Below are 23,461 nucleotides of genomic sequence, written 5' to 3'. Positions count from 1 at the left end.
TTTAACAGACATTTTATAAGAAAAGAAATTTCTATAATTTTAAGCACCAAAAATCAAAAAAATTTATCTTTACCCAAATATATTGAGGTATAGTTAATGGAAGGTGCTTAGTTTGTGTCAGGAAATAAATTAGACTTCATTATGGAGTCCAAATAAAGACTATACTTCATTAGATTCACATATTACAAACATAAGTCTACTAACAAACAGTAGATATGGAGGCCACCATTCAGCTGTACAATGCTAATAAAACACACCAACCAAAATATTTCAGTCTACAGATACATATTAATATTTCAATCCATATAATAATATTGTTAGGAGGGATTTAGTTGTGTCATTCTAAACCACCCAAAACCCATCCTCTACGCGAAATAATTCACATTCAGTTTGATGTGAAACAGATACTTCAGAAGAAAAGGAGGTTAAAAAAGAATGAGTAAATCAACATAATGCTGTTTGGCTATAACATTAATGGTATTCCATAGTCTCATGTGTTCAAGATATATATGGTGAACCATTGGCATTAAACTATTGGAAAGGAATCAAAACTAGTTCATCTCATCTACAGATCTTGGTATGGAATTGGAGAGGCCAGGATCTAAACAATGGGGCCTATTGAAATCAAGACCGAAAACAAGAGGGGGAGAACATTTGCACAAATAATTTCATTAGTGTTTCTAAAAGCCGTGGGCTAAGCAACTTTGGCAGAGAATTAAATGATCCAATGAACGATTTTGTTCACTTATGGCATGCTGAACAGGAATCTGAATACATCACTCAGAGAGATTATGCCTTCGACGTGATTAGTTGCAGCTTCCACAATAATCACACGTCGCACCCCTGGATCAATGGGAATATCTCAAAACACAATTCATAATGTACAATGAAGAATTCAGATTTTAGTGTGATTAAATACCAGGAGTTGCCAATTGTTCCATTACTTTCAGCAGAGAATCCGAGCGGAGACATGTATGGAAGCGCTGCCCGGTTACAGATCCATGAGATGGACTTGCATTGTTTCTGAGCTGCAATGCCTGAAATTTAACTAAAAGCGATTGTAAAATTTATTTGCCAGAGTGAGCTTGGTAAAAACTGTGGGAAGTTGGACACTCGTGAAACTTTACACTTGTTCACTGGCTGTGCAACATGACACTTAAGTTAACGTATTTGAATTCAGCACCTTTAATAACAAGTAATAGAAGAGCAAAGTTGATAATCCAGAAACAGAAGAATAAATCGCGGAACTGTTGGATGCTGTTTAAAATTTAAATGATACCAGTTGAAAGTGGGTCAGTTATATCAACCATGAACTAGTCATGAGTGATCCCTTGCTCACCATCCAATGAAGCAAGCAATACGATGCTGGGATTTGGTACGTATTAGATACTAAGTTTTGTTCACCATCAGAATAAATAAATACCACATGAGATATTGGAAAGAGAATTAAATTGAGATTAAAACATAGCTCCAAAGAGGAAAAGAAAAAAAATGGAAGAGTGGAAGAAAGGAGTGTTGCAAGAATGCAGGAATTTATCCTGGACAAGAAAATGGAAAAGATAACTAAAACAGAAAAAGAGAAGAAAAGGCAGAAGCTGTTGTGATGCTATAAATCATAGAAGCAATGCAATCGTTTTGATCAGATATTAAGATGCAATACTATGCTACCTTTGTATATGTGACTGACAGAACACAATAATTAAAGAAGCAGAGGAGAGAGTAGTGCATATGAATCAAGGGTAGTCATGCTTCCAGATTTTAGATGAGCCTGTATATGTGCATTAACCAGGCAACCATCTTGATTTTGAATACAAGAACTATGGAGCAACACCAAGGTTTACTCCACATAACACTCTTAAGTTGGTTGCATCAAAAAAAAGTATCAGCAAAGCTCTACAAATTCCTACATGTGGATGATATTAGCAACATTAGTTCACAAAATTCACCCAAGGTCTAACCAATGGTAGCAAAAGGTGGAATCCGCCACCCCCGGGTCCACACGGTCGGCCCCACGACCATCTATGAAGAGGTAAATCGGAAAGCTATAGTTGGTCGGTGTGGGGAGGACTTTTTTTTCCTCGGCTTTGTCGAGATTTGAACCCTTGTCCTATAGTAGCAACTCTACCCCGCAATAACCAACTCAGCCCTGCCCGAGGGCCACCCTAACCAAAAACTATTATATAAATCATTCAGATTTGATATCTTAATATTGATAACTCTAGACCACATTGGTACAAATTCCACCGTGGGTAATCCAAATCATTATATGGCTTCCCATAATCAAAGGATGTAAATACTAATGAGATTTAGGATTGTATTATCAATATGAGTAACAATTCCCGTAAAAGGTTATCATAATGAAAAAAAATGTTGAGTGCAACACAAGATCTGAAACCCATATCTTGTATACATCTTCGACGCCCTTAATTTAATATAGTAAATTGATCCCGGTATCAACAACCTACAAGTTTAGTGTGATCATCATATGCTTCTTAGGTTAAAAGGAAAAGCTTTATATGATCATGGCATGACCAATCTTACTTTATGGATAGAAATGTTGGTTAATTAAGAGACAATCACCATCAGACTGTGTTTGTCCTAATTATTTTGAGAATATAAATTTTATGACTAACATCATTTCCATTGATCACCACTACCACTTAGCTTTCCACTCTAATAGATTACAATATTCACACATATATACTTACAACTTATTAGTAAACTCATCTCTTCTACAATAACTTGTCTACATAGTTAGAATTGATTGGCTACTTGTTCCAAAAGTTTGGAATGAGGACAATTTGTATATTAATGTCCTTAACACTCCATGTCTGGATGAGTATACATTTTACTTAATTAGCCCAAATACAACACATGAATTAATGAGACTTTTTTTTTTGATATGGGTGGGATTTGAACCATGCACCATGTTAGTATTGATTTGTTAACCATTTATCTAAAGAAAATTCAAGCTGTTAGGAAAGGGACCATTTGGTATACTAATGTTCTTAACAGTTACTTCAGATAGCTCAACACCTTGATGATCTATTAAGTATGGTGAGTTATACCCCAATTATATAAAACTTCTTTTTAGACTAGGAGCACTTAGCAATCACATAAGACTACAAAAAGTCCATCTCCATTTGAGTACCCACTTTTTTTTTTAATCATATTAGTATTTTTTTCTTCATTTGCATCCCCTTGATGAATGAGATAGATAGAAACAATATATACACAAAAAAAAAAGATGTAGCGAAGATAAGTAACTCCAATAGAAAATAAAATTAGCAACATGTTAATATTTAGACATAGTAATTCACTAAGATATATCAATAAATATTAATTTAAGCCAACCTAAATCGTTAGGACTTAGACAAATATTAATATATCCTAAAGACTTATTGATTAAATTCACTAAAAAAAAATTATACAAAAAAAGTTATGAACATTTATTAAACTTCACTTAATAAATAGGTTAATCTATGTCACTTGTCTCCAGTGATGTCTTGTTATTTTAGAATTTCTCTCTAGGTTAATTATGTTTATGGTGAATGTGAGCTTAGGCACAACTGTAAGGTTGCTGTCATGTTACCTCGAGTCACGGTTTCGAATAACGAAAATAACCTTTTGAAAAATGTAAGGTAAGACTACGTATAATAGACCCAATGTGATCTGATCCTTCCCGGACTGCACTGGTGGGAGATTCATGCATTAGGCATTAGTGTGGTTATCGCCTTGCATCTAATATTACCAACCCTATTAATACTACTAAGATGGATATACGAGGTTGTTAAATATAATAGGTAATTAAATGATACTACTTGGAGTAATTGGGCATAGCAACAATTGAAGAAAAAATGAGAGAAAAATAAGTTAAAATGATATGAACTTATTCAAACAAAAAGATTCCACACTTAGACAAGTTAAATCAGAGTTAGAAATGTGAGAAAAATAGGAGCCTAGAAGAAGAAAAAAAGAAGAGAGACATGCATAGAGTTCAATAGAAGGGAAAATACCAACTCAATATAGTTGGCACCAACATGACTTCATGAGAATGACTTATACGACAGTAAGGTACAGGGCTACAAAATCAAATGCAAATCTGAACTGTATCATTGGACAAGATAATTACTCACAAACAGTAAATAATAGTAGAATCGAATGGCAGAACAAGATCAATATTAGCCAACCTAAATAGTTAGGACTTAGACCTCATAACTGCTGTACACTTGAAAAACTAGTCAGACCAGAACTTACCATGCATCTTAAAAATGATTATAGTCTCTAAATGTTCATAATTCAAATTAATAATAGGTGAACAGCCAACATGCTTCATATGAATTATCTAGCAACAGGTTTCTTTGAATGCAATAAAACCATAGACCATCAGAAATAGAATCCTGTCATTACAATACCGTAACCATATTTGTTCTAAAACTAAGAAAATTTGTTCAACAATAATAATATTAACAATAAAAAATAAATCCGACTATAAAACCAACTAATGATCTGACAAGTTGTTAGAGCAAGGAATGGAAATTCACGTTGCAAGGGAAGTTTGAACTCAACAAATTAATAATCCAGTCAAGGATAGGTGGTAATCAATGCAAAAGATTTCCATTTTACCTGGTAAATACTTGTTTCATCCAGGTGAATTCGTGCATAAACCTTGTCTTTAGCCAAAGATATGATGTCACTGGAATTGGAACACAAAATAAAACTATTGATAAAGCAACTGGAAGATAACAGGTGCCTAAGATGTAAATAACTTATAGGATAAGCATAAACTTCCGTATAATTAAAAGAGTACAGCTGTATTGAGTTTGAACAGAATACCTTCTAGAATATGTGTCTAGTAAACGGTCATTGTCATCAACTATTGGTATCGAACTAACTTCAGCTGCATATTGATTATTGATGTAAGATAAGATAGCTTGGTGACAATGACATAGCTAGATAGCTAATCGAGTGGGGTGAATACTAAAAGATAAGAACTTGCATATAAATAAATATTTAAAGTTCTTGAAATGAGACAAGATGAAATATGGAAAAGGAGAAGAATAAGGTGTATTTATGAATGAAAAAACATATAATGAAAATCAAATTTATGAGTTATTATGATTTATTTTTTTTGCAAATAAGGGTCTATTATTTAACATTGGCATAAAATTCAAGTTTATATAATTTTACAAACAAAATTAAGAGTAACCAACTTATTGAAAGAATGAGACCATTAAAATTAAAAGACAAACTGAAATGAAGTCAATTCATAGTTTTAATTCTTTAACATAGTGTGTTTATGAAATTCAAGAAAGGTCAACTAACTCCAATTTTAGCTACGTTCCCTGCTTGGTGATGAGAGGATACACGAATGAAATTCCAAGAATTTATACTTTACGAATATGACAAGAATAGAAATGCAGCTTGGAAATAGAAAACTGATCCAATAGCATAAAGGAATGATGATGGCATTATGCAGGTTAAAATAACCGCTATAAAGTAAGCTCCAGCAAGGCATACAAAATGAGGAAAAAGTTAAACAACAAAAACTAAAAAGGGAAGCCAGTGCACAAAGCTCCCGCCAATGCGAGGTCCCGGGGAAGCATCGGACCACATTAGGTATATTATACGCAACCTTACTCATTGCAAGAGGTTGTTTCCGCAACTCGAACCAATAACCTCCAGGTCACACATCAGCAACTTTACAGTTGCGCCGGGGCTCCCCTTCAAACAACAAAAACTAAACATTTTTTATTTTTCCAATTTGACTGTAATCCTTCCGTATACATCCTAGTCAATCTGTTTCATAAATTATATGATGCTACTCCATATAAGGCACATGAAAAAGCTGGGGTGTGAGCGCATTTGGATAAAGAGTATATTTTCTGATATCCAAATGAACTATCAAAAGTGCTTAAAAAACAACAAAAATGGTGACCATGAAAAGTTCTACTTGCAGAAGCAATTAATCTAATCACATGATAGTTACAAACATTTTCTCAACTTTAAACTTAATTCAATATGTCCTATGACCTAACAATGGCCACTAAAACTTGCAACGGATACTATAGGATGAAGTAGTAACGAATCCCACAAAGGCTCAATGAGTACAACTGCAGACAGTTAAACCTTTTATGTCTGCAGAGAAGAACTGCCCTGAATGGATTTAAATGATTTTTGCTGCAATTGATATGCTAACATTTATAATTTCTATCTGAGGCCAATTTTGGGGTTCTTCCAGACTGATATGGTACCATATCATAAAGGCATTGAAATGATCACAAAAGTATTAAACTGACTTGTTATATAGCAAATGTAGTATTATCGTGTCCATGCATATTAAAATATATTCTCACTTTGTATGTGTAGAAGTAATGAGCAAGGAGACTAAGACTATCTCTTCAACTTTGTATGTTGGTCCTCATGACCAATCAGTATAATTGTTTATTAAAGCACTTTGGGTACAGGAGGCAACAGATAGGAAGATAAGATACATATTCTTCAACTTGAGAGAGAGGATAAAATGAAACTCGTGTAGTGAGATAAAAGTTAAGGTAGTTGTTTGCCTATCAACTTGAGCTAACAAACATACTCAGTTTCCCTTGTGCCACTTACAAACTTAATCCCAGACAAAGAGCTTACCTTCCACCAAGAGTGTAAGAGCGCGACTTAGTGATTCATTTGGTTTCAACTTTGCCAGCTGATTCCCATTTGATTCACCAATTCTAGAAACCCATGTGCCCAAGGGAATAGTAAATATTGCTTGTTGCAAAATGGGCACTGAAGTAGTTGAATGCCTAAAATGTCTGCAGATACCTGAAATTTTAAGCCCAAATGTGCAGAGAAAGCATCAGTTACTTGTCATTATTGTTGACTATATTAGTAGTTAATAAACATTAGAACTTACATCTTAATATTCCCGAAAGGGATGCAAGATGAAGCAAATGTGGGAAAGAATCCTCTTGCAACAATGAACGAACTATTGGAATTGTCGTGATGCGATTTTGCAATATTTTCAGTGCTACTTCTTTCAATGAATCATAGGGCCCAGCCTATAACCAGAGAAGATAGTCACTGATGGAGGTCTCAAATTTTGAATGGTGAAATCCAGTTATACTTACATTGATAACACATCTAAAGTAATGATAAATACATTAACATATCAATTGAAACAAAAATAACGCAAAGAACAACTTGGAGGACTAAAATTCAGAGCAGAAAAAGTAAAATGTGAAACAAAAAAAAATGAACAACTCTGACAAAATAGGTAAGAGAATTGAAAATCAGATATAAGCATGGAAGACAGAAAATATAGTCCAGAAGAATAGCATCATAAACATGAAAGTTAGGTGTTTTGTGAAAATAAAAAAGAGAGCAAAACTGTTATCATAGACAATAAATCTTATTTATACATGGATAATGTTACTATGAAAATATGCTATTGAACAAAAATCAAAAGAGCACTCTTTATCTTTGTTATCGTCAAAAAAAAGCCCTAGGTTGAAAAAAATTAAAATAGTGCTCCATCCTAAATTTTATTCCAAATTACCTTTTTACCCAACTAATCCAATAGTTTTAGTCAAAACTGCTACAACATGGAACAATTGTAGTAGTTTTAGCTAACACTGCAACAACAATATTAGACTAATTTTAACCAAATTGGAGCACTTTAGATCAAAATTGCTTGGAGCAACTTTGGCCCAAACCATTCCATGTTGTTTGAAACAAGGATATTTTAGGATGAAAAAATAGGATGGGTGCCCTTTTAATATTGTTTCAACCTGGAACACTCTTTTGATGATAATGAAAATAAAGGACACCCTTTTTGATTTCTGCCCTATTTACCATATACAAATAAAATGGTCTCATTGTGCTTGTAGAGCTTAATTTAAAAAATTGAATATTTGTCTATCAGAAATGAATAAAGATATACAGAGGAACTATTTTTAGTTGCTTTGAGAGCATTGGTTGCAATCAGAAGAAGCTGCTTCACAGAAACTGAAAAAAAAATAATAGTCACACCATGTCAGAAAGGACAAAAAAGAAAAACAGTAGCAGAAAAGTTACATGGATTAACTGTCTCTGAGACTGTCCATGCAAAACCATTTGACTCGATAGCTGTTGCTTTGCCTCTTTCCAGGCAGAAATAGTATGCGTCTCGAGTTCTTCTTCTGTTAAATTTGAGCCACGATTGCTAAGCTGCAAAAAGGAAAAGAAGCAAACAAAACATCAAAATGCAAATGCTTACTGATACATTTTAAAAGTTCGAAGCCGTAGTGCATCTGAGAATTAAATTTGTGAGAATCCCACATGTGGGATATGTAGACACAGAACTTGTATAAGAATGTGATCGCATCATTCGCATGACACAATATTGGTTTCATCACACCACATACCATGTAAGTTGAAGGTTGCCTAGCATGCTTGGTAGAGAGACAGTCCTAGACTCCTAGTGCAAGATTGCGTCTTTAAATCTCCACCTCTGCCTTTCCAATTTCATATTTCGAAATATTTTCTTACTTAATCACCATCATGTCCAGAATTTCTTTTTAAGGCTTGGTCCTGGTTTTAGAGCCTTCCAAGATTGTCTATCTACTGCTGGCCTCATAATTATTCTAGGAGAACATCTTTCTAGCACTCCGTAGCAATACAATTATACAAGTATCCCATACAAGCAGCTCAGCTTGTGCACATGGTCATTATAGCAAATCAAGTCAATGGTCTGTGCATTGCACAATATATGAATAATCATAATTCAACTTAATAATTATATTTTAAATAAATAAAGATATAAAAATAATCTAGATTGAGCTAAGTATTATATTTTAATCCTCCATTTCTTTGTTAAAAGGAAATGCATGCATTAGATGGACTTGGAATTGCCATGTTAAAGCTCTCCAACACCTGTATTCTTTCACATTGCCTTGTTCTTGTATGCTTCCAAAATATTTACATCAAAAAGAAAACATTTATTAATTAATTGGTGAGCATGTGAATTGACAAATTATGATAACAGAAATTACCCATATAAAGTTCAACCCACTGCATAAAGTTTGGCCAAACGAAGAAGAAGAAGAAGAAGAAGAAGAAGAAACATTTAACGTGTTTGAGTCGAAGAGGATTCAAACCAAAAAATGTCTTAAAGGTGATATGGAAAGGATAAGATGCTCTAAAAGAAGAAACCACGAGGAACAGTATCTGTATCTGATATCCGTTGTTCTGTTATATTTCAAAAATTGATTTTAATTTAAATTAATATGATTAAGAATAACTAGAATTTAAAAGAGTTAATTTGGAGATTTTTTACGGCTTAATCAGATGTTTAAAAAGCTAATGTAACAATTTTGCTTTTAGTACTGTGGGCTAATTGGATGTTAAATTTGTTGGTTGATTAAGTGGATCAACCGTTGTGGGTGCCATGGAGACCCAGTTGGGGTGTGATAGTACCACAATGAATTGTCCATTGGAATCTCAGGCTCAAATACTGTAAATCCTATCCCACTGTGAGTCCTTAGCTCCTATTCATCTTCTATTCACATATTGTTTCATCAGTATAATGGTGATAGCTTTTATTGCACAGAATGGATATCCTTGATTCATCATAATCCTGGGCTACATTTGGAGAACCTGAATGCAAGACTTCTCCAACATTGGCCAAAAAAGAGTACCATTTGGGACCTATGGGCCAAGACTTCAACTGTCAAAATCAAACAGGAAATGACAAACAAATGAGATACAGAAACATCTTTTCTTTTCCTTCTCATGAAGAAGATTATTTGAATCTCATGCCAACGTTTTATTTATTAGAATAAATAATCCATGATCTTTTTCCTTCTATTTCCAGTGTTGAGACAGAGAAAAATCTATGACTAAGTGGACAACAATGCAAAAGTCAGAACTATATTTTTATTGTGTATCAAAAATCAGTGAACAACAAAATAATTATGTCAGAACAGGTACAAGGAACCAAAAATTGAAAGAAAAAGGTAATGGATGATTCTACCATTACCCGAAACAAAGCATAGCAACAAATCAATTATAATGTACTATGAACCAGATGAGCTCGGTTCTCAAGGAACCAACAGGAGATTGCAAACTAGAATCTATGTTTTTCCAATAATAGACATATTCTTTTACTCAATCTATAGTTATCCAGCAGCCCATACTATTCTACACAAAATAGATAATCTTTCATACCAATTCAACCAGAGAGTTTTAACAAATATCCCAAAATGAACTCGTGTCATTTATGACCCCTAAACAAGTGAAAAATGCAGGAAGAAAATAAATTCCACAGATCCTATAGCTAACTTCCAAAGAAAGTAGCATCACTTAGGTAACAGAAAAAACTAAGTTCCTAATTACAAAACAATATACAACTCATACCTCTTTCAGAATTAATATAAAATCCAATGGACTGAGTACTCCAACAAATTCTCCACTGCAAGTATCCAGTAAGGGAGCAACGGGAATACCCTGACAACATGAAGTTTGAAGAGAATACAGACTTCAATAATTGAACATGCAATGTCAGTCATTCCATAAAAGATCTATGTTGTACACCATAAAAAACTAGATCAGAGGTTATCATGTCTAGGACAGAAAAGAAAATTTCTAGTAGTATGGATTCCAAAGAGTGAAATCAAAAGAGATTAGAGAGAGGAGAAAAAAAAAGATGAATGAGAAATACCATAAGATTAATTGATATATCATTTGTAACATATAAAACACCTTGCATTTACGCCCAAGTATATAGTATTTGGATGCAAAATAAAAAGAATAAAAATAACAACCACCAATTTACTGGGGATAATGGGTCCTAATTGAATGATTGTTTGGCTACATGAATATAATTAAATGAAATATATATATATATATAAATATATATACAGTCATGAATAAAACTACAGCTTGAAAATGTTTCCATGCCAACAGGTGATAGATACTACCTGCTCATAAAGGATATGGAATGCTTGCTTTACCGGCAAACTGACTTCAAGAGCTATAACCTGAAGAACATTATGTTTGCTGAATCAAGGAGTGAAAAGATGGAACATCTAGTTCTGTTCACTGGAAAAGGAAACAGCAGGTTATACCTTCCCTGAATCAGGAAGCAACTCATAAGCAGAATGGGTAGACAAGAATTCAGAAATGCAATCACGAGATATTCCAATATCAGCCTCTGAAATCCTCAAATTCGACACCTGCAGGGAAGCATCTGCACATGAAATGGTTGGTCTAACAGATAGGTATTGAGTCACATTAGCTGAAACATATGCAGATTTTAAAGCAGTAGAAAGAGAATCCTCTAATGGAGTGTTCATTTGGCTCTTACACAATATGTTAATTTTATAAGAAAAAAGTTAAAAGTGCCTGCAGTTTAAGGTTAAAACAAATTGATAAAACAGGCAAATCATGCTAGTATTGCTGCCACACACAAGGGGTATTGCAATTAAAATTCAGCACAGCAATTCTTGATGTTTACATGATTGATAGGAAACAAACATTAAGTAAAGGAAATGACATACAAAATGATATACAGATACTTAGAGATATGATATTAGATTACTAAGCACAGTGCAACGCATAATCAACACATACAGAAAATGATTAGCTAAGATGTGAACAGTAAGGAAGATCGAAGGACTAAGGAAAAGTTTCGATAATAATCATTCATAAAATTAGATTCATCCTGCAAAAGAAGAATAATGGTAAAAGGAAATGTCTCTGAGATAGTGTAGAGGTGGCAAATTCGTACGTCAGTCAGACAAGATGAGTATACCTAACAGTAGTTGAAGATTTGAGAAAGCTATATCTGTTTGGTTTTACAGTTTATTTTAACTGTTAATATTGTCATACAAAATGTTAATAGAAAAAGATGCAAGCAGTCAATTGGTAGTGCTTGACATCGTTGCAAGCATAGACAACATGACAGAGAAGTATCATGTAAGATGGCAGTAATACTGTAATAGGTACAAGCTTAGCGGGAATGTGTAGATGGAAGCAAATTGACATAAGTTAACTAGTCTTTACTAGTTCTTTTAATAATATAAACATAATGTAAAATATGACCAGGTCAAATGTGCTTGCTTGATTATTTATCCAAAAAAACTTGAACCTTCAGGAAAGTGACTAATCTACGCGCTTATACTTTTAGAACATGATTGCCTGATTTTGACTGTTTAGCCTAAGAAGTTATAGTTGGTGATTAACAAGGATAATGGATTACTTCACTAGTGAGTTAAAAAATAGTGACAATATGATAATCATATATCCTTGTAGATATGAATGATCTACCATAATTCCAAAAGCTTTAACAATTAGCAAAGGACCCAATTTATATGTTTGAATAAACCATTTAGTAGGTGCTAGAGCCTTTGAGGAAAATACATGAAAGAAATATTCCTTTGAAGTCAGTACTGATGCTTCTGGCCATGAGTGTTAAGACAAACTAACGTGTTCTTTAGTGAGAAGTTAAATGAAGCAAAACCAAAATATTCAGCCTATGCCAGCTATCTCAAATGTATGTCATGCCTAAAAACAAACAAACAAACAAACTATGAGCTCCAACTATTTGGAATCGGGTACATTGGTCATCCTGCCATAAAATCTGTATAAGGCTATGCCACTACCAGTACCAAATATCCAATCTTTAAAGTCAACTCTAATGGTGCTAGGAAGCATTTTCTTCACTCCACCCCTCACATCTTTATAACCCGAATTGATTCAGCTTGTCTACAACAACAATAATAACAACTAAGCTTTATCCAGTAGATGGGATTGGCTATATAGATCCTTTTATGAAATGGGACTCTATCCCTACTATATCATCATCTATATTTAAATAAAATTTTATTTTATTATTGCTAACCAAATCTTTTTTTATCTACCTTTTTCTCGTTGGATGTGCGTATTTGTCTCATAGTTTCACATCGTCTAATTGGACCATTTATTGATCGTCTAAGTACATGTCCGTACATTTTAAATGTGTCTCTTGGAGTTTTTCTTCAATAGATGCAACTTCGACTTTCTCTCAAATATTCTCATTTTCTTATTTTGTCTATTCTTGTATGTCCACACATCCACCTTAACATCCTTATCTTTGTAACTCTCATCTTCTGCTTATGTGCTCGAGTCATAGCCCAACATTTAGCGTCATATAACATCGCAGATCTAACTGCCGTATTATAGAATTTCCATTTAAGTTTTAGAGGTATTTTATGATCACATAAAACACCCGACGCTCTCCTCCATTTCAACCATTCTGATTATATTCTATGTAAGACTTTTGTAAAAATAATCCTAAATACTAAAGCTCTCAATTCCAGACAACTCGTTATCTCCTAGGCAGGGGCAGTCGTGGGGGTGGCGGGAGAAGGGGGGGAGGTTGGCCCCCTTAATACGAAATTACTATACTTGAGTCTCTCCGACGTGCTAACTTCGTGGACGGGCTCGGGTTGTTGTGTGTTGGAGAGTGACTCATGATCTTCAACACGAACCACCCAAAGCGGCTTGACGAGGCGCTGCTTCGGACTAGGCAGATGGATCGGAAGATCCACCTCTTGTATTGCAGGTCGGCAGCGTTCCAAATCCTAGCGAAGAACTACCTGGAAGCATGGGAGGCACACTCGCGATGCTGGAGGTGGAGGAGCTACTGGAGGAGGTGGAGATGGCGCCCGTCGACATCGCGAAGGTGTTTACGAGATGTGGCGCTAACGGAGAGGGCACCGACTTTGCAATGAACGAGGTGGTGGAGGAGATGCGGCGACAAAAAGAGTAGACCGTTGCCTGAGCAACAAAAGTAAAGTAGAATGTGTGGAGAAATTAAAGGCTGAGGGTGTTTTTGTAAATTATGTTTGAGAAAAAAGAATATGAATTGACACGTTAGAGACCGCAAACTTGAGATATAAAATTATTATAATGCCCTTATATGTTAAAAATTTTACACATGAATTATACTTAATAAAAATTTTACACATAAATTATAATTAATAAAAATTTTACACATAAATTTCTTTATTATATTTTAATTTTGGTTATGTGATAATTTTTTTTATGTGTGTATTTATGATATCTGACTCTTTGCTCCCTTGATAAAATTTCTGGATCCGCCCCTGCTCCTAGGGTGGTTTGGTACGATATACCGATATACCATACAGAAAAAATTGGTACAGTATTAAAATTCGCTATAAGAAAATTCATAAATATACCGTACTGAAATTTTGGAATGCCAAATTTCGGTATGGTATAAATTTCATACTGTTTAGCTTAAAACTTTGTTATTGGTATGGTATATACCGTACCGAAATTTTTAGTATACCGAAATATAGGTATATTTCGATATATTCCGGTACGATATACTGAAAACTCGGTATTTTTCCCCACCCCTATCCTCTCCTATTTTAACAATTGTCTCGTCACGTCTAAAATTGTTAAACTTAAATTATATATATTCTGTTTTTACTCTACTAAGTCTAAAACCTTTCACTTCTAGTATTTCCCGCCAAGATTTTTATTTAGCATTTACTCATTCACGTGTCTCATCTACTAAATAATATCATTTGCAAACAACATGCACCGTGGTATTGTGTCTTGATGTGTCTAGTGAGTTTGTTCATGATTAGTGTAAACATATAGGGACTTGGAACTAATTCTTGATTTAGGAAACACTTCGATTAATCGGCTTGAAGTCTTCACTCTTGTCATTACATCCTCCTATATATTCTTAATTAGGTCAATATATGCTACACTAACACCTCTTTTTTCTATAATTATCCATATAATTTCTCTTGGAACTCTATCATAAATTTTTTCTAGGTGTAGATCTTGTTTTTGCTTTTGATACTTTTCAATTAGTTGTCTAAGAACATGTATAACTTCTATTGTCGACCTTCCAGGCATGAATCCAAATTGATTTTCGGTCACCATAGTCTCCTTCCTTAATCTTTTTTCTCTTACTCCTTTCAAAGTTTTATGGTATTGCTCATTAATTTAATACCCCAAAAAGTTACACAATTTTATACTTATTCCTTGTTCTTATTTCAGATATTTTTTTTTTCATTTTCAATATCATGTTAAATAATTTTATAAGTTATTCAATACCTTATTTCTTTGGGCACTTTCATACCTCTACTGGAATATCATCTGGTCCAACGACTTTTCCATTATGTATCACATTTAAACCTTGTTCTACTTTTGAAGTTTGAATTCTAGGATAAAAAATTAAATTTTTATACTCATTTGACCCACTTAAATTATCCAAGTTAAGTTGATTACCTAAACCTTCGTTAAAAAGCTCGTCTCATTATGGAAAAAAATTATTGATCATTAATTAATATGCCCATACCAAATAATTTTTTATTTCATAATTTTGTTAAAGATAAACTTAATTTCATTTGGATAGTAGTAATTTCCATTTTATTGTTTTTTTTTCATGAACACACATAACCATCTTGTCATTCTAATGTTTTTTTATGTGTTAAACCCTAACTATCCAACCATATACACAAAAAGTATGGCTAGTCATACTATACTATCATATTTTTTTCATTATTTTACCTAAAAGGCACAAAATGAAAATTTAAATGCTTGTGGGTTAAATGTCTCAACTCCACCATAATCAAACATTATTATGGTGCTCAAAATAAGACCACAAATGCCATTAACAGAGTAGCCATGATACTTTCAACTAAGCACAAAAGCAAATTTTAGTAAATGTAAGAGTAGTGTATGTGAAGGGGAGCCTTGGCGCAACGGTAAAGTTGTTGCCATGTGACTAAAAGATCACGAGTTCGAATCCTGGAAACAACCTCTTGTAAAAAAATAGGGTAAGGCTGCGTACAATGGATCCTTTCCCGGACTCCGCATGGCGGGAGCTTCGTGTACCGGACTGTCCTTTTTTAAGAGTAGTGTATGCCTAAACTCCCAATCAGCCTTATCTACAATGGAAATTTAGATGAGACATGTCCTGAAGTTGTGCATTCATACATCTTCCCTTCATAATTTTATTATTGGGAGATGTGTGTTGGTGCATGTCAGAATTACAGCCTTTGTAGATAATCGATTCTCTTGGTGTTCTGTAAAATGTAGCATGAATAGTAAATCCAATTTGTCATGAATAGTGAATACAATTGAGTCACATAGCTTCATACACTCCAAAACACATTCTATATAGATTGTGTATAGATATGAGTCAAAAGTTTGTACTTAGACTTCTAAAACAACATGTGACATCATTCATTCTAGTAGCGAAAAGTTGTTTCATAAGAATTTCTCAGTATATTGCCTATATTTAAACCAAACATACTTTGACAACCATGATGTTTTATACCTGGATTAAACTAAACCTAAATTAGAGCAATCATCTTCTTGCCAACTTTGTTCCTAAGATCTCAAATTGTGATGAACTAAAAAACTAGCTTAATCTACACAGGTCAAATTAAGAACTAAAATAGAGCAGCGAAGCATTGGATATGTATGAGTACACAAGCAGATGCATGGAACAATTTTTAAATAATGGTAAAAAGTGTTCTTCATTTAAGAAATTTCTATTACTTTGAAACAACTCGTATTGCCTAACTAATTAACCAAACAAAATATTTGACTACACAGTTAAAATCTTATAAACCAACACACTCTTAAACAGAAAATGGCATAAGATTTGCCACTCTATCATCTTCATTATCTCTTTAATCTATTTTACATGGTAGATATTATTCTCTAATCTTGTATCAACTAAAAAGGAAAAAATAAATAACTTTGCTGTTGTTACTTTAGTTATTGATTGGTACTTATTCGAAATTTGACTAGGAAACACATGATGATCACAAGATATGAGAGAATGTAGTCATCTCCACTAACTCCTAAATCTATTGCTTGTATGAGCATCGTTTTAAGGTCTCCATTTATATTGCTTGATAAGCGGGATGTCAATACAAGATGCCTTCAAGATAGGCATAGAGTTGGATAGTCATGTGTCACACTTCTTACCTAATAGGAGGCAATATGAAGTTTGATATTAGCGATACAAAACTCACTACGGGCAATAGAAAGACACTGATATAGACAGTATCGAACATAAGGGATAGCCCGGTGCATGAAGTTCCCACCAATATGAGGTCCAGAGAGGGGTTGGACCACATTAGTGCAAAAGACGAATACACTCGCCCCTAGTTCCCCCGTAAGCCTGCCCCAAAACCAAGAGGTAAATCATAGTAACTGAGAGGTAAGTGGATGGGAGGGTGAGTTGTGTCGGGGTGCAAGGATTTACGCCCTGCTAGCCCTGGGATTCGACCCTTAGCTCTTAGTGCAAATTCTACCATCCACTTACTATCTCAGCTAAGCCTATGGGGGTTGGATCAGATTGGATCTATTGTACGCAGCCTTACCTTGCATTGCAAGAGTTTATGCGACTCGAATGTGTGACCACAAAGTCATAGCAACTTTACCGTTGTGCCAATACTACCCTCAAAAGTATCAAGCGTGATAAAAATAATAAGAGTATAATATGAGTGATAGAAAGGCCATTAATTATCATCTTTTCTCTATTCTCGTGTTCTCTTGAGGGGCTTCCAGACCACCGAAAGATTGATAGAACTTGCTTAAGGCATTAGTATTTCCATAAACTTTTCTGACTGTTGAAGACTTCCTCATGTCTTTTATAATGCTAGGTTAAACATGTTTATTCGCTGCAAATCTACTGAAATACATAAGAATAAATTAAACATGAAAGAACATCCACATCATGCACAAATTCATATTAATCAACAACTTGCTTACATTGAATAGGGCATACAAATGAGTACACAAATTGATTCTTGATGTGATAATTAGGTTACTCATCATGTTATAGCGAACTTACCACAATTCGGAAGTTCTCATGGTCCACATCCATGCTCATTCTATTACCAGGTAGCTCAGAACTTAAAAGAGTGTGTACATGATTAGCGTCTTGGTCAAGAATAAGAGTGTTAACTATCCCATAAGTACTCATCATATGAGGTTGCTGCTCATCATGCCGCCATGCACCATCCACAAAGAACATATACTGCATAAAAGTGATAAAGATTTGAACTAAATGTACAGATAAAAAGAATGATTATCATACATTTGAAGAATTAACATCCATACAGACTTGAGCATGCACAAGTAACCAAAGCAACATAAAACTTAATACACTTACGGGGGCGAGCGCAGTCACCTTTTGCCAATGTGTGTAGTGCACTTAGACTAATCGACATAAATGAATCAATAGACAAATACACTATTTATTTTTCTTATCAAGGTGCATCCGTGCATGCAATTCATACAAACGTGAGACCAGAACAGAAACACTTACTCTTCATAAGAAAATATGCATTACAAATCAGTGAGTCATAAGAACAATGTACTCATGCTGACCTGATGAATGCCAGGTGACAAACTCCACATAACCTGAAATACAGTAGGGTCTCCCTCTAAGGGAACCATTTCTACACGTTCAGTCCACCTGCGATGAAAATAAATAATAATAAGATACAAAGAATGTTTAAATTACAATTTATGATAACATTACGCACTTGGCATTTGTAATACAAAAAAACAATTCCAAAAGAAATTGAAATTATATACACATGTAAATGTCCATGCAATAAGTGCACCAATATAGCTGCCTTGGTTGTATATTCAAGTTCATTATGATTAGTGACATCAACTTCACTATCAATACTTGAGTTTCAGAGAATATGCAAAGGGACTTTTTAACAGAGCACAAATTAGTATGTTAAGAAAAGAGAATTCTGTTTACTACTTAAGAGAAAGATGTAGATATCTCTCCTTGATTAAGCTGATTGTTCAGAAATTTTTAGCAAATTTTTAAAAAATTTGTCAATCAAAGAACTTCTGACTTAGCATTTCTTCAATTCCACAACCCAAATAATCAGAAAAAAGAATATTAGCAACAAAAAAAAAGTGTCCAGGAGCAAGGATCTGACCTTGTAAATGAGCCAATCACAAAAACCCTATTCCCACCATAACGCCAGACAAAGTTCCATGGAATTAACAAGCTACCTGAAATTCCACCTGCATCTTGTGTACGTTCGGTTCCAGCAGGAAACATCCGTCTAAATCTTTCAGAAAGCACTATCGAGCTAAAGATGCCTCCAATAATCTCAAATAAGTATCACCCTAGAAAACTCGCCATATACTCCAATGGTTCTCTTATACACCGTCGAAATCAAAACCTCGAATTTATTTTCTCCTGTGACAGGTGTCTCCGATCTCACATGGACAGTGAGTCACGGAGCTAACTTTTGCCCACCAGTTTGCCCAAAAACGCCCACAAATGCGCAGTTTTGTTCACTTCAAATTCCGGGAACAAGAAATGACAAAATCCCTCAATTTGAACGATACCTCTCGAGAAGAAGAAGGAAAAAAAAAAACAATACAAATATGCAGGTAGGGAGTGAAACCCGACACTAGACCCTGCAATTTCCTAAAAAAGTGAAGAAAATTCCTGTCAAAAGGAAGAACTAAAACCCCACGATGAATTCAACCACAGCTTGTATTGGGACTCACCTCAAAACCCTAAATTTCAGTCAGCATAAGAACCTTAACTCCCAAAATAAATCATCCATCACCAGATCGAGACCGTGAGCACGAGCAACGAGGGGGCAGCTGATATGAACGCTTTCGTCAATCGCTCGGAGTGGCGCCGGAACCAAACGGCCAGGAGAGGCGAAGTAGCGTAGGAGAGAGTACAACGAGGAAGAGTGTTTTGATTTTTTAAATTTTAAAAAAGAGATTATATTCCATTTCCGATTTGCTATTTATTTTATTCGGCCGCAGAAGAGTCGCCAGCACGTCGGAGAGATCTGGACCGCAACGATCAAAACGCACGGCAGATATTGAATCTCCCATCACGTCCAGCGTGGTTATTTTCTGTCGTATATAATTTTCACCTTACGTGGCAGAATATCAGTGGTCAACTTTTGGGTTAAGGAACATTCGATCAACCGAACCAATGAGAAACTGAAACGTGGAAGCGGTTAACTCACGTGTCAAGGGAAGTTGCATCTTACGCCATGATAATTACTGACATATTATCATTCTAATACATATAGAAATCCTTTGATAAAACACTTATAATGATGTCTTACCTTTAATGAACAAGTGTCGGATTATGGTACAGTGGTAGAATATTCAAGTTATCATTTAAGTATTTGTTATTCTAACTACAGTTATGATGTATTTGTAGGAATTTTTTTTTCAAATGGAGGACGTAATTAAAATATATTGGGTTCCTCGATAGATCATTGCGTGCGCTTCCTGATTTATCCTGGTGATCAATAAAAAATTTCCGAACTAACTGATATTATCTTTTTTTTATTATTAATGAAGAAGTTGAAGATGAAATGTAAAGATAGATTTGATCCTCACTTATATAAAAATTAACAAAGGAAGAAAAATGATGAAAAGAAAAGTCGGAGAACGAAGTTTTAAAACACATCCTTAAGATTTTGTTTGGCTTAAAATCTTTACTGAGTTTCAGTCTTATTAAATTGATCTTTCATTAAAAAAAAAATCTATATTCATTTTATCAACGAAGATGAACTCATTCTCTCTCTAAATCTTATGAAAAATATATAAAAAAAAGTTGTTTTAACTAATGTCTGGTTTGTAGTTTTGAATTGATGTTATTTAAAAGTTGAGCTGTATTATCTACGTGAAGATAATAAAAAAAAATAGCCAATATTAATTTTTATTTAGATTTAATCATGAATAATAAAAACAAAAATAAGAGTATCATAAGAATAATAATATAAATTCATTAAAATATATAACGACTAAATAACTTACCTAAATTTAATTTAGGGTCTTTCGGATCAAAATTGCAAATGATTCTCCTTAATAATTTTATAACAAAATATCAATTTATAATAAATTAATTTTTATATTTTTATATTTTGGAAATGATTTAAAATTATAACCGAAATAATTTGGATTAATTTACTAAATCATGTTATTAAAGTTTCAAAATCATATAGATAACTTTTAAAATTATGGAGTGGCATCTATGATCATCCTCTTTTACTTGCACTTGCAGTATAGCTCATGATATTATGAAATTTTATTGATGAAGATAAAAATATCGTTCTTTGTTTCGTATAAAAATTAATCGTGTTTAGTTCAGATCGTGATCATCTTTTCATATTTAAATTTTTAGATTCATCACGGACAAGAAAGAGCAAAATAGAAATCGAGTACGTAATTTGTAATTTATAATTTACCGATATGGTTCGGATATTGTTAAAGTTTGTTACCTTGGTTTAGTAAATTATCGACAATTCTTGATAACTCGGTCGAATTTATTTTACTAAAGTCAAAGTTGTTGCTGCGTTGACTGACTCGGATGAGTCAAAGATACCATAGAGGGGCGTTCTCCATCTCAGTGGACAGCTGCTGCTGCAGCCCATGCAGAGTCTCCATCATCCTCCGTTGATGCAGCGCCCCTTCGAACTCCAACCCCTGCCGCTGCATGTGTAGCCTCCTCTCTCCCTCGATTCCCAGGAAGTCCACCGTCATCACATCTCCACTCCCGCACCGGCCGACATGATTCAGAGTGGACCCATCGCCGGCGATCGCACCCACTTCATTCATGGCCGGACCGAAGAACTGACAGCCGCCGAGCAGCGAGGCCATGGCGCCCCTGTTGGCGCCGCCAGCCACCGTCGCGCCGATCTGCGCCGCCTTCTGCAGCAGAGCAGTAGCCGACATGAGGGCCGAGGACTCTTCCGGAAGCTTCAGCAGCAGGGCCTCGTCCAGCCCGCAGTAGGAGGAGGGGGCAGGGGGCATGTTGGGCATGAAGCTGGAGAGCATGCCGGCGGCCATATCGCGGGATGGGGGAACGAGGTGGTCGGCAACGGCAAGGAGGCCCTTGAATCCGGCGATCGGCCCCTGAGCTCGAAGGTCGGAAGCCATGGCGGCCATGAGAGGCTGGTTCATCAGCTCGTCGCTCGTCTCTCTGGCCAAAACGTCGCAGAAGGCCCGGTGGGTGACGAAGCTGTCTCTCCTGCAAATAATTCCACAAATCAAAACAACGAGAGCAGAGGACAAAGAATTCGCCAACCGAATTCGATTCCTCACCTGGCGAAGACGGTGCCGCAATCGCACTTGTACTCCCTGGTGCCGCAGATCTTGGCGTGCGCCTTCCAGTCCGATGGCACCGCGTACTTCTTGTCGCACTTGTCGCACTTCCACTTCTTCTCCCCGTGCTTCCGGCAGAAGTGCTTCTTAATTCCGGTGAGGTCGCCGAGGGCCCGGCCGGGGCTGTGGTGCACGCACGTCGGCTCCGGGCACACGTACACCCTCTTCTTCGCCACCTCGTCGCTGCTCCGCTGCCGGAGCTTCCACGGAAGGTTGTGCCCCCGCCGGTGCAGCTGCAGGTTCTGGTCCCTCTGGAACCCCTTCCCGCAGATCTCGCACACGAACCGGTTCGTCGCCATCAGCGTCTTCGGCGACAGCGCGATCACCTCAGCATTTGGGTCTGCAACAGTAGTGACTCGATTAATTCTTATTCAGTCAAAGAGAGAAACTGGTTGTTTGAATTATCACCTGGAGTTCCAGGGGGGTTCCTCTTCTTCTTTGCCGGCGGCGGCGGCGGCCGTGCAGCAGAGACGTCGGCGTGGCTTCGCTCGTGGACACCATCTTCTCCAGCTGACTTGCCGCCGGAAGAGAAGCTTCCAGTACCGTCTCCGGTGACGTTCGACATGGCAAGGCGCTTCTCTATATCCCTCAACGCTTCCCTGAAAGGATTTCTTTTATGGAGGAGGAAGAAGAAGGGGGATATTAATGGCATCTATGAACTAGCTCTTTGTTTAATTAATCGCCTAATCATAATTATTTTACTCAGTTTAGGGATCAGACTGAAGACAAACTCAGTGCATTCTAATAATGCAACGGTTAAGCCTTTCGAATAATTAATCAGACATTTAAAGGATAAAATCTCAGATGCATCGTACTTTTAGTTGGCTTGTACACACGTTAAGTATGTAATATAATATATGAATTATACGTAGAATTTATAAAAATAAACACTACATTTAATTTAATCTTAACCAAAAACTAACATAAAGATAGTCCATAAACTAACTTAATCTTAGCTAAAGACCGTCCATAAACTAACTTAATTTTAGCTAAAAGACCATCCATAAATAAAGTAAAGGTATGTTAGACACATACAATAATGCAATACAAGGGTAGCTTTCGAAAATCCCAATAGTAAATTATTATAACGGACTCACCCTTATAAAAATTTAATTTAATATATCATACTTGATCTTAGGTAAAAAATCGAGAAAAATATATTTTTTAATGTCACCGACCCAAGGTATTTATAGAAGTTTCTTTATTCACAATGTTGTAAATCTTAAGATGTGAGATTAAAGAGATTCTAAATTCCTAATTGATTAATGAGAAAATTTTA

At 35.3% G+C, this 23,461-nt stretch overlaps 2 protein-coding genes across 5 annotated transcripts; both read right to left on the bottom strand.

Annotated features, from left to right (window-relative positions):
• Positions 1–440: 440 nt before the first annotated feature.
• Positions 441–19,773, bottom strand: LOC122015740 (sucrose nonfermenting 4-like protein). Of its 4 annotated transcripts, none has more exons than XR_006120951.1 (14): positions 19,555–19,773; positions 18,972–19,471; positions 18,400–18,487; positions 17,861–18,046; positions 11,097–11,204; positions 10,950–11,009; positions 10,387–10,476; positions 8,068–8,199; positions 6,908–7,052; positions 6,643–6,816; positions 4,837–4,900; positions 4,627–4,696; positions 920–1,048; positions 441–843 (listed from the first exon to the last, which is right to left on the bottom strand). XR_006120951.1 is itself a non-coding variant. In XM_042572757.1 (14 exons), the coding sequence occupies exons 2-14, from the start codon at positions 19,094–19,096 to the stop codon at positions 746–748; spliced, it is 1,458 nt and encodes a 485-aa protein (XP_042428691.1). In that variant the 5' UTR covers positions 19,097–19,471; positions 19,555–19,773; the 3' UTR covers positions 441–745. The 4 variants fall into 4 exon arrangements, 3 of the variants coding, with proteins under 3 accessions (XP_042428691.1, XP_042428693.1, XP_042428694.1); XM_042572757.1 differs by having other exon boundaries at positions 920–1,037; XM_042572759.1 differs by having other exon boundaries at positions 920–1,037; positions 19,048–19,471.
• A 1,620-nt stretch (positions 19,774–21,393) lies between these two features.
• Positions 21,394–22,792, bottom strand: LOC122014063 (protein indeterminate-domain 7-like). Its single transcript, XM_042570253.1, has 3 exons — positions 22,591–22,792; positions 22,123–22,522; positions 21,394–22,048 (listed from the first exon to the last, which is right to left on the bottom strand). The coding sequence occupies exons 1-3, from the start codon at positions 22,745–22,747 to the stop codon at positions 21,394–21,396; spliced, it is 1,212 nt and encodes a 403-aa protein (XP_042426187.1). The 5' UTR covers positions 22,748–22,792.
• Between the last annotated feature and the right edge of the window lie 669 nt (positions 22,793–23,461).

This window comes from Zingiber officinale, chromosome 8B, assembly GCF_018446385.1.
Source record: "Zingiber officinale cultivar Zhangliang chromosome 8B, Zo_v1.1, whole genome shotgun sequence".
In the NCBI taxonomy this organism is placed as follows: Eukaryota; Viridiplantae; Streptophyta; class Magnoliopsida; order Zingiberales; family Zingiberaceae; genus Zingiber; species Zingiber officinale.
The sequence above is the reverse complement of the archived record's forward strand: the minus strand, read 5'-3'. Positions and strand labels throughout refer to the sequence as shown.

What these genes read in the sequence shown, in the direction of transcription:
- LOC122015740 (XM_042572757.1), bottom strand. Translation starts at nt 19,096, where the DNA reads ATGTTTCCTGCTGGAACCGAACGTACACAAGATGCAGGTGGAATTTCA. An exon ending in TGCTTCCTGATTCAGGGAAG is followed by an intron (nt 11,010 to 11,096) that starts GTATAACCTGCT and finishes AATGTTCTTCAG; the next exon opens with GTTATAGCTCTTGAAGTCAG. An exon ending in TTATATTAATTCTGAAAGAG is followed by an intron (nt 8,200 to 10,386) that starts GTATGAGTTGTA and finishes TCCTTTTTGCAG; the next exon opens with CTTAGCAATCGTGGCTCAAA.
- LOC122014063 (XM_042570253.1), bottom strand. Translation starts at nt 22,747, where the DNA reads ATGTCGAACGTCACCGGAGACGGTACTGGAAGCTTCTCTTCCGGCGGC. An exon ending in GAACCCCCCTGGAACTCCAG is followed by an intron (nt 22,523 to 22,590) that starts GTGATAATTCAA and finishes CTACTGTTGCAG; the next exon opens with ACCCAAATGCTGAGGTGATC. An exon ending in TGCGGCACCGTCTTCGCCAG is followed by an intron (nt 22,049 to 22,122) that starts GTGAGGAATCGA and finishes AATTATTTGCAG; the next exon opens with GAGAGACAGCTTCGTCACCC.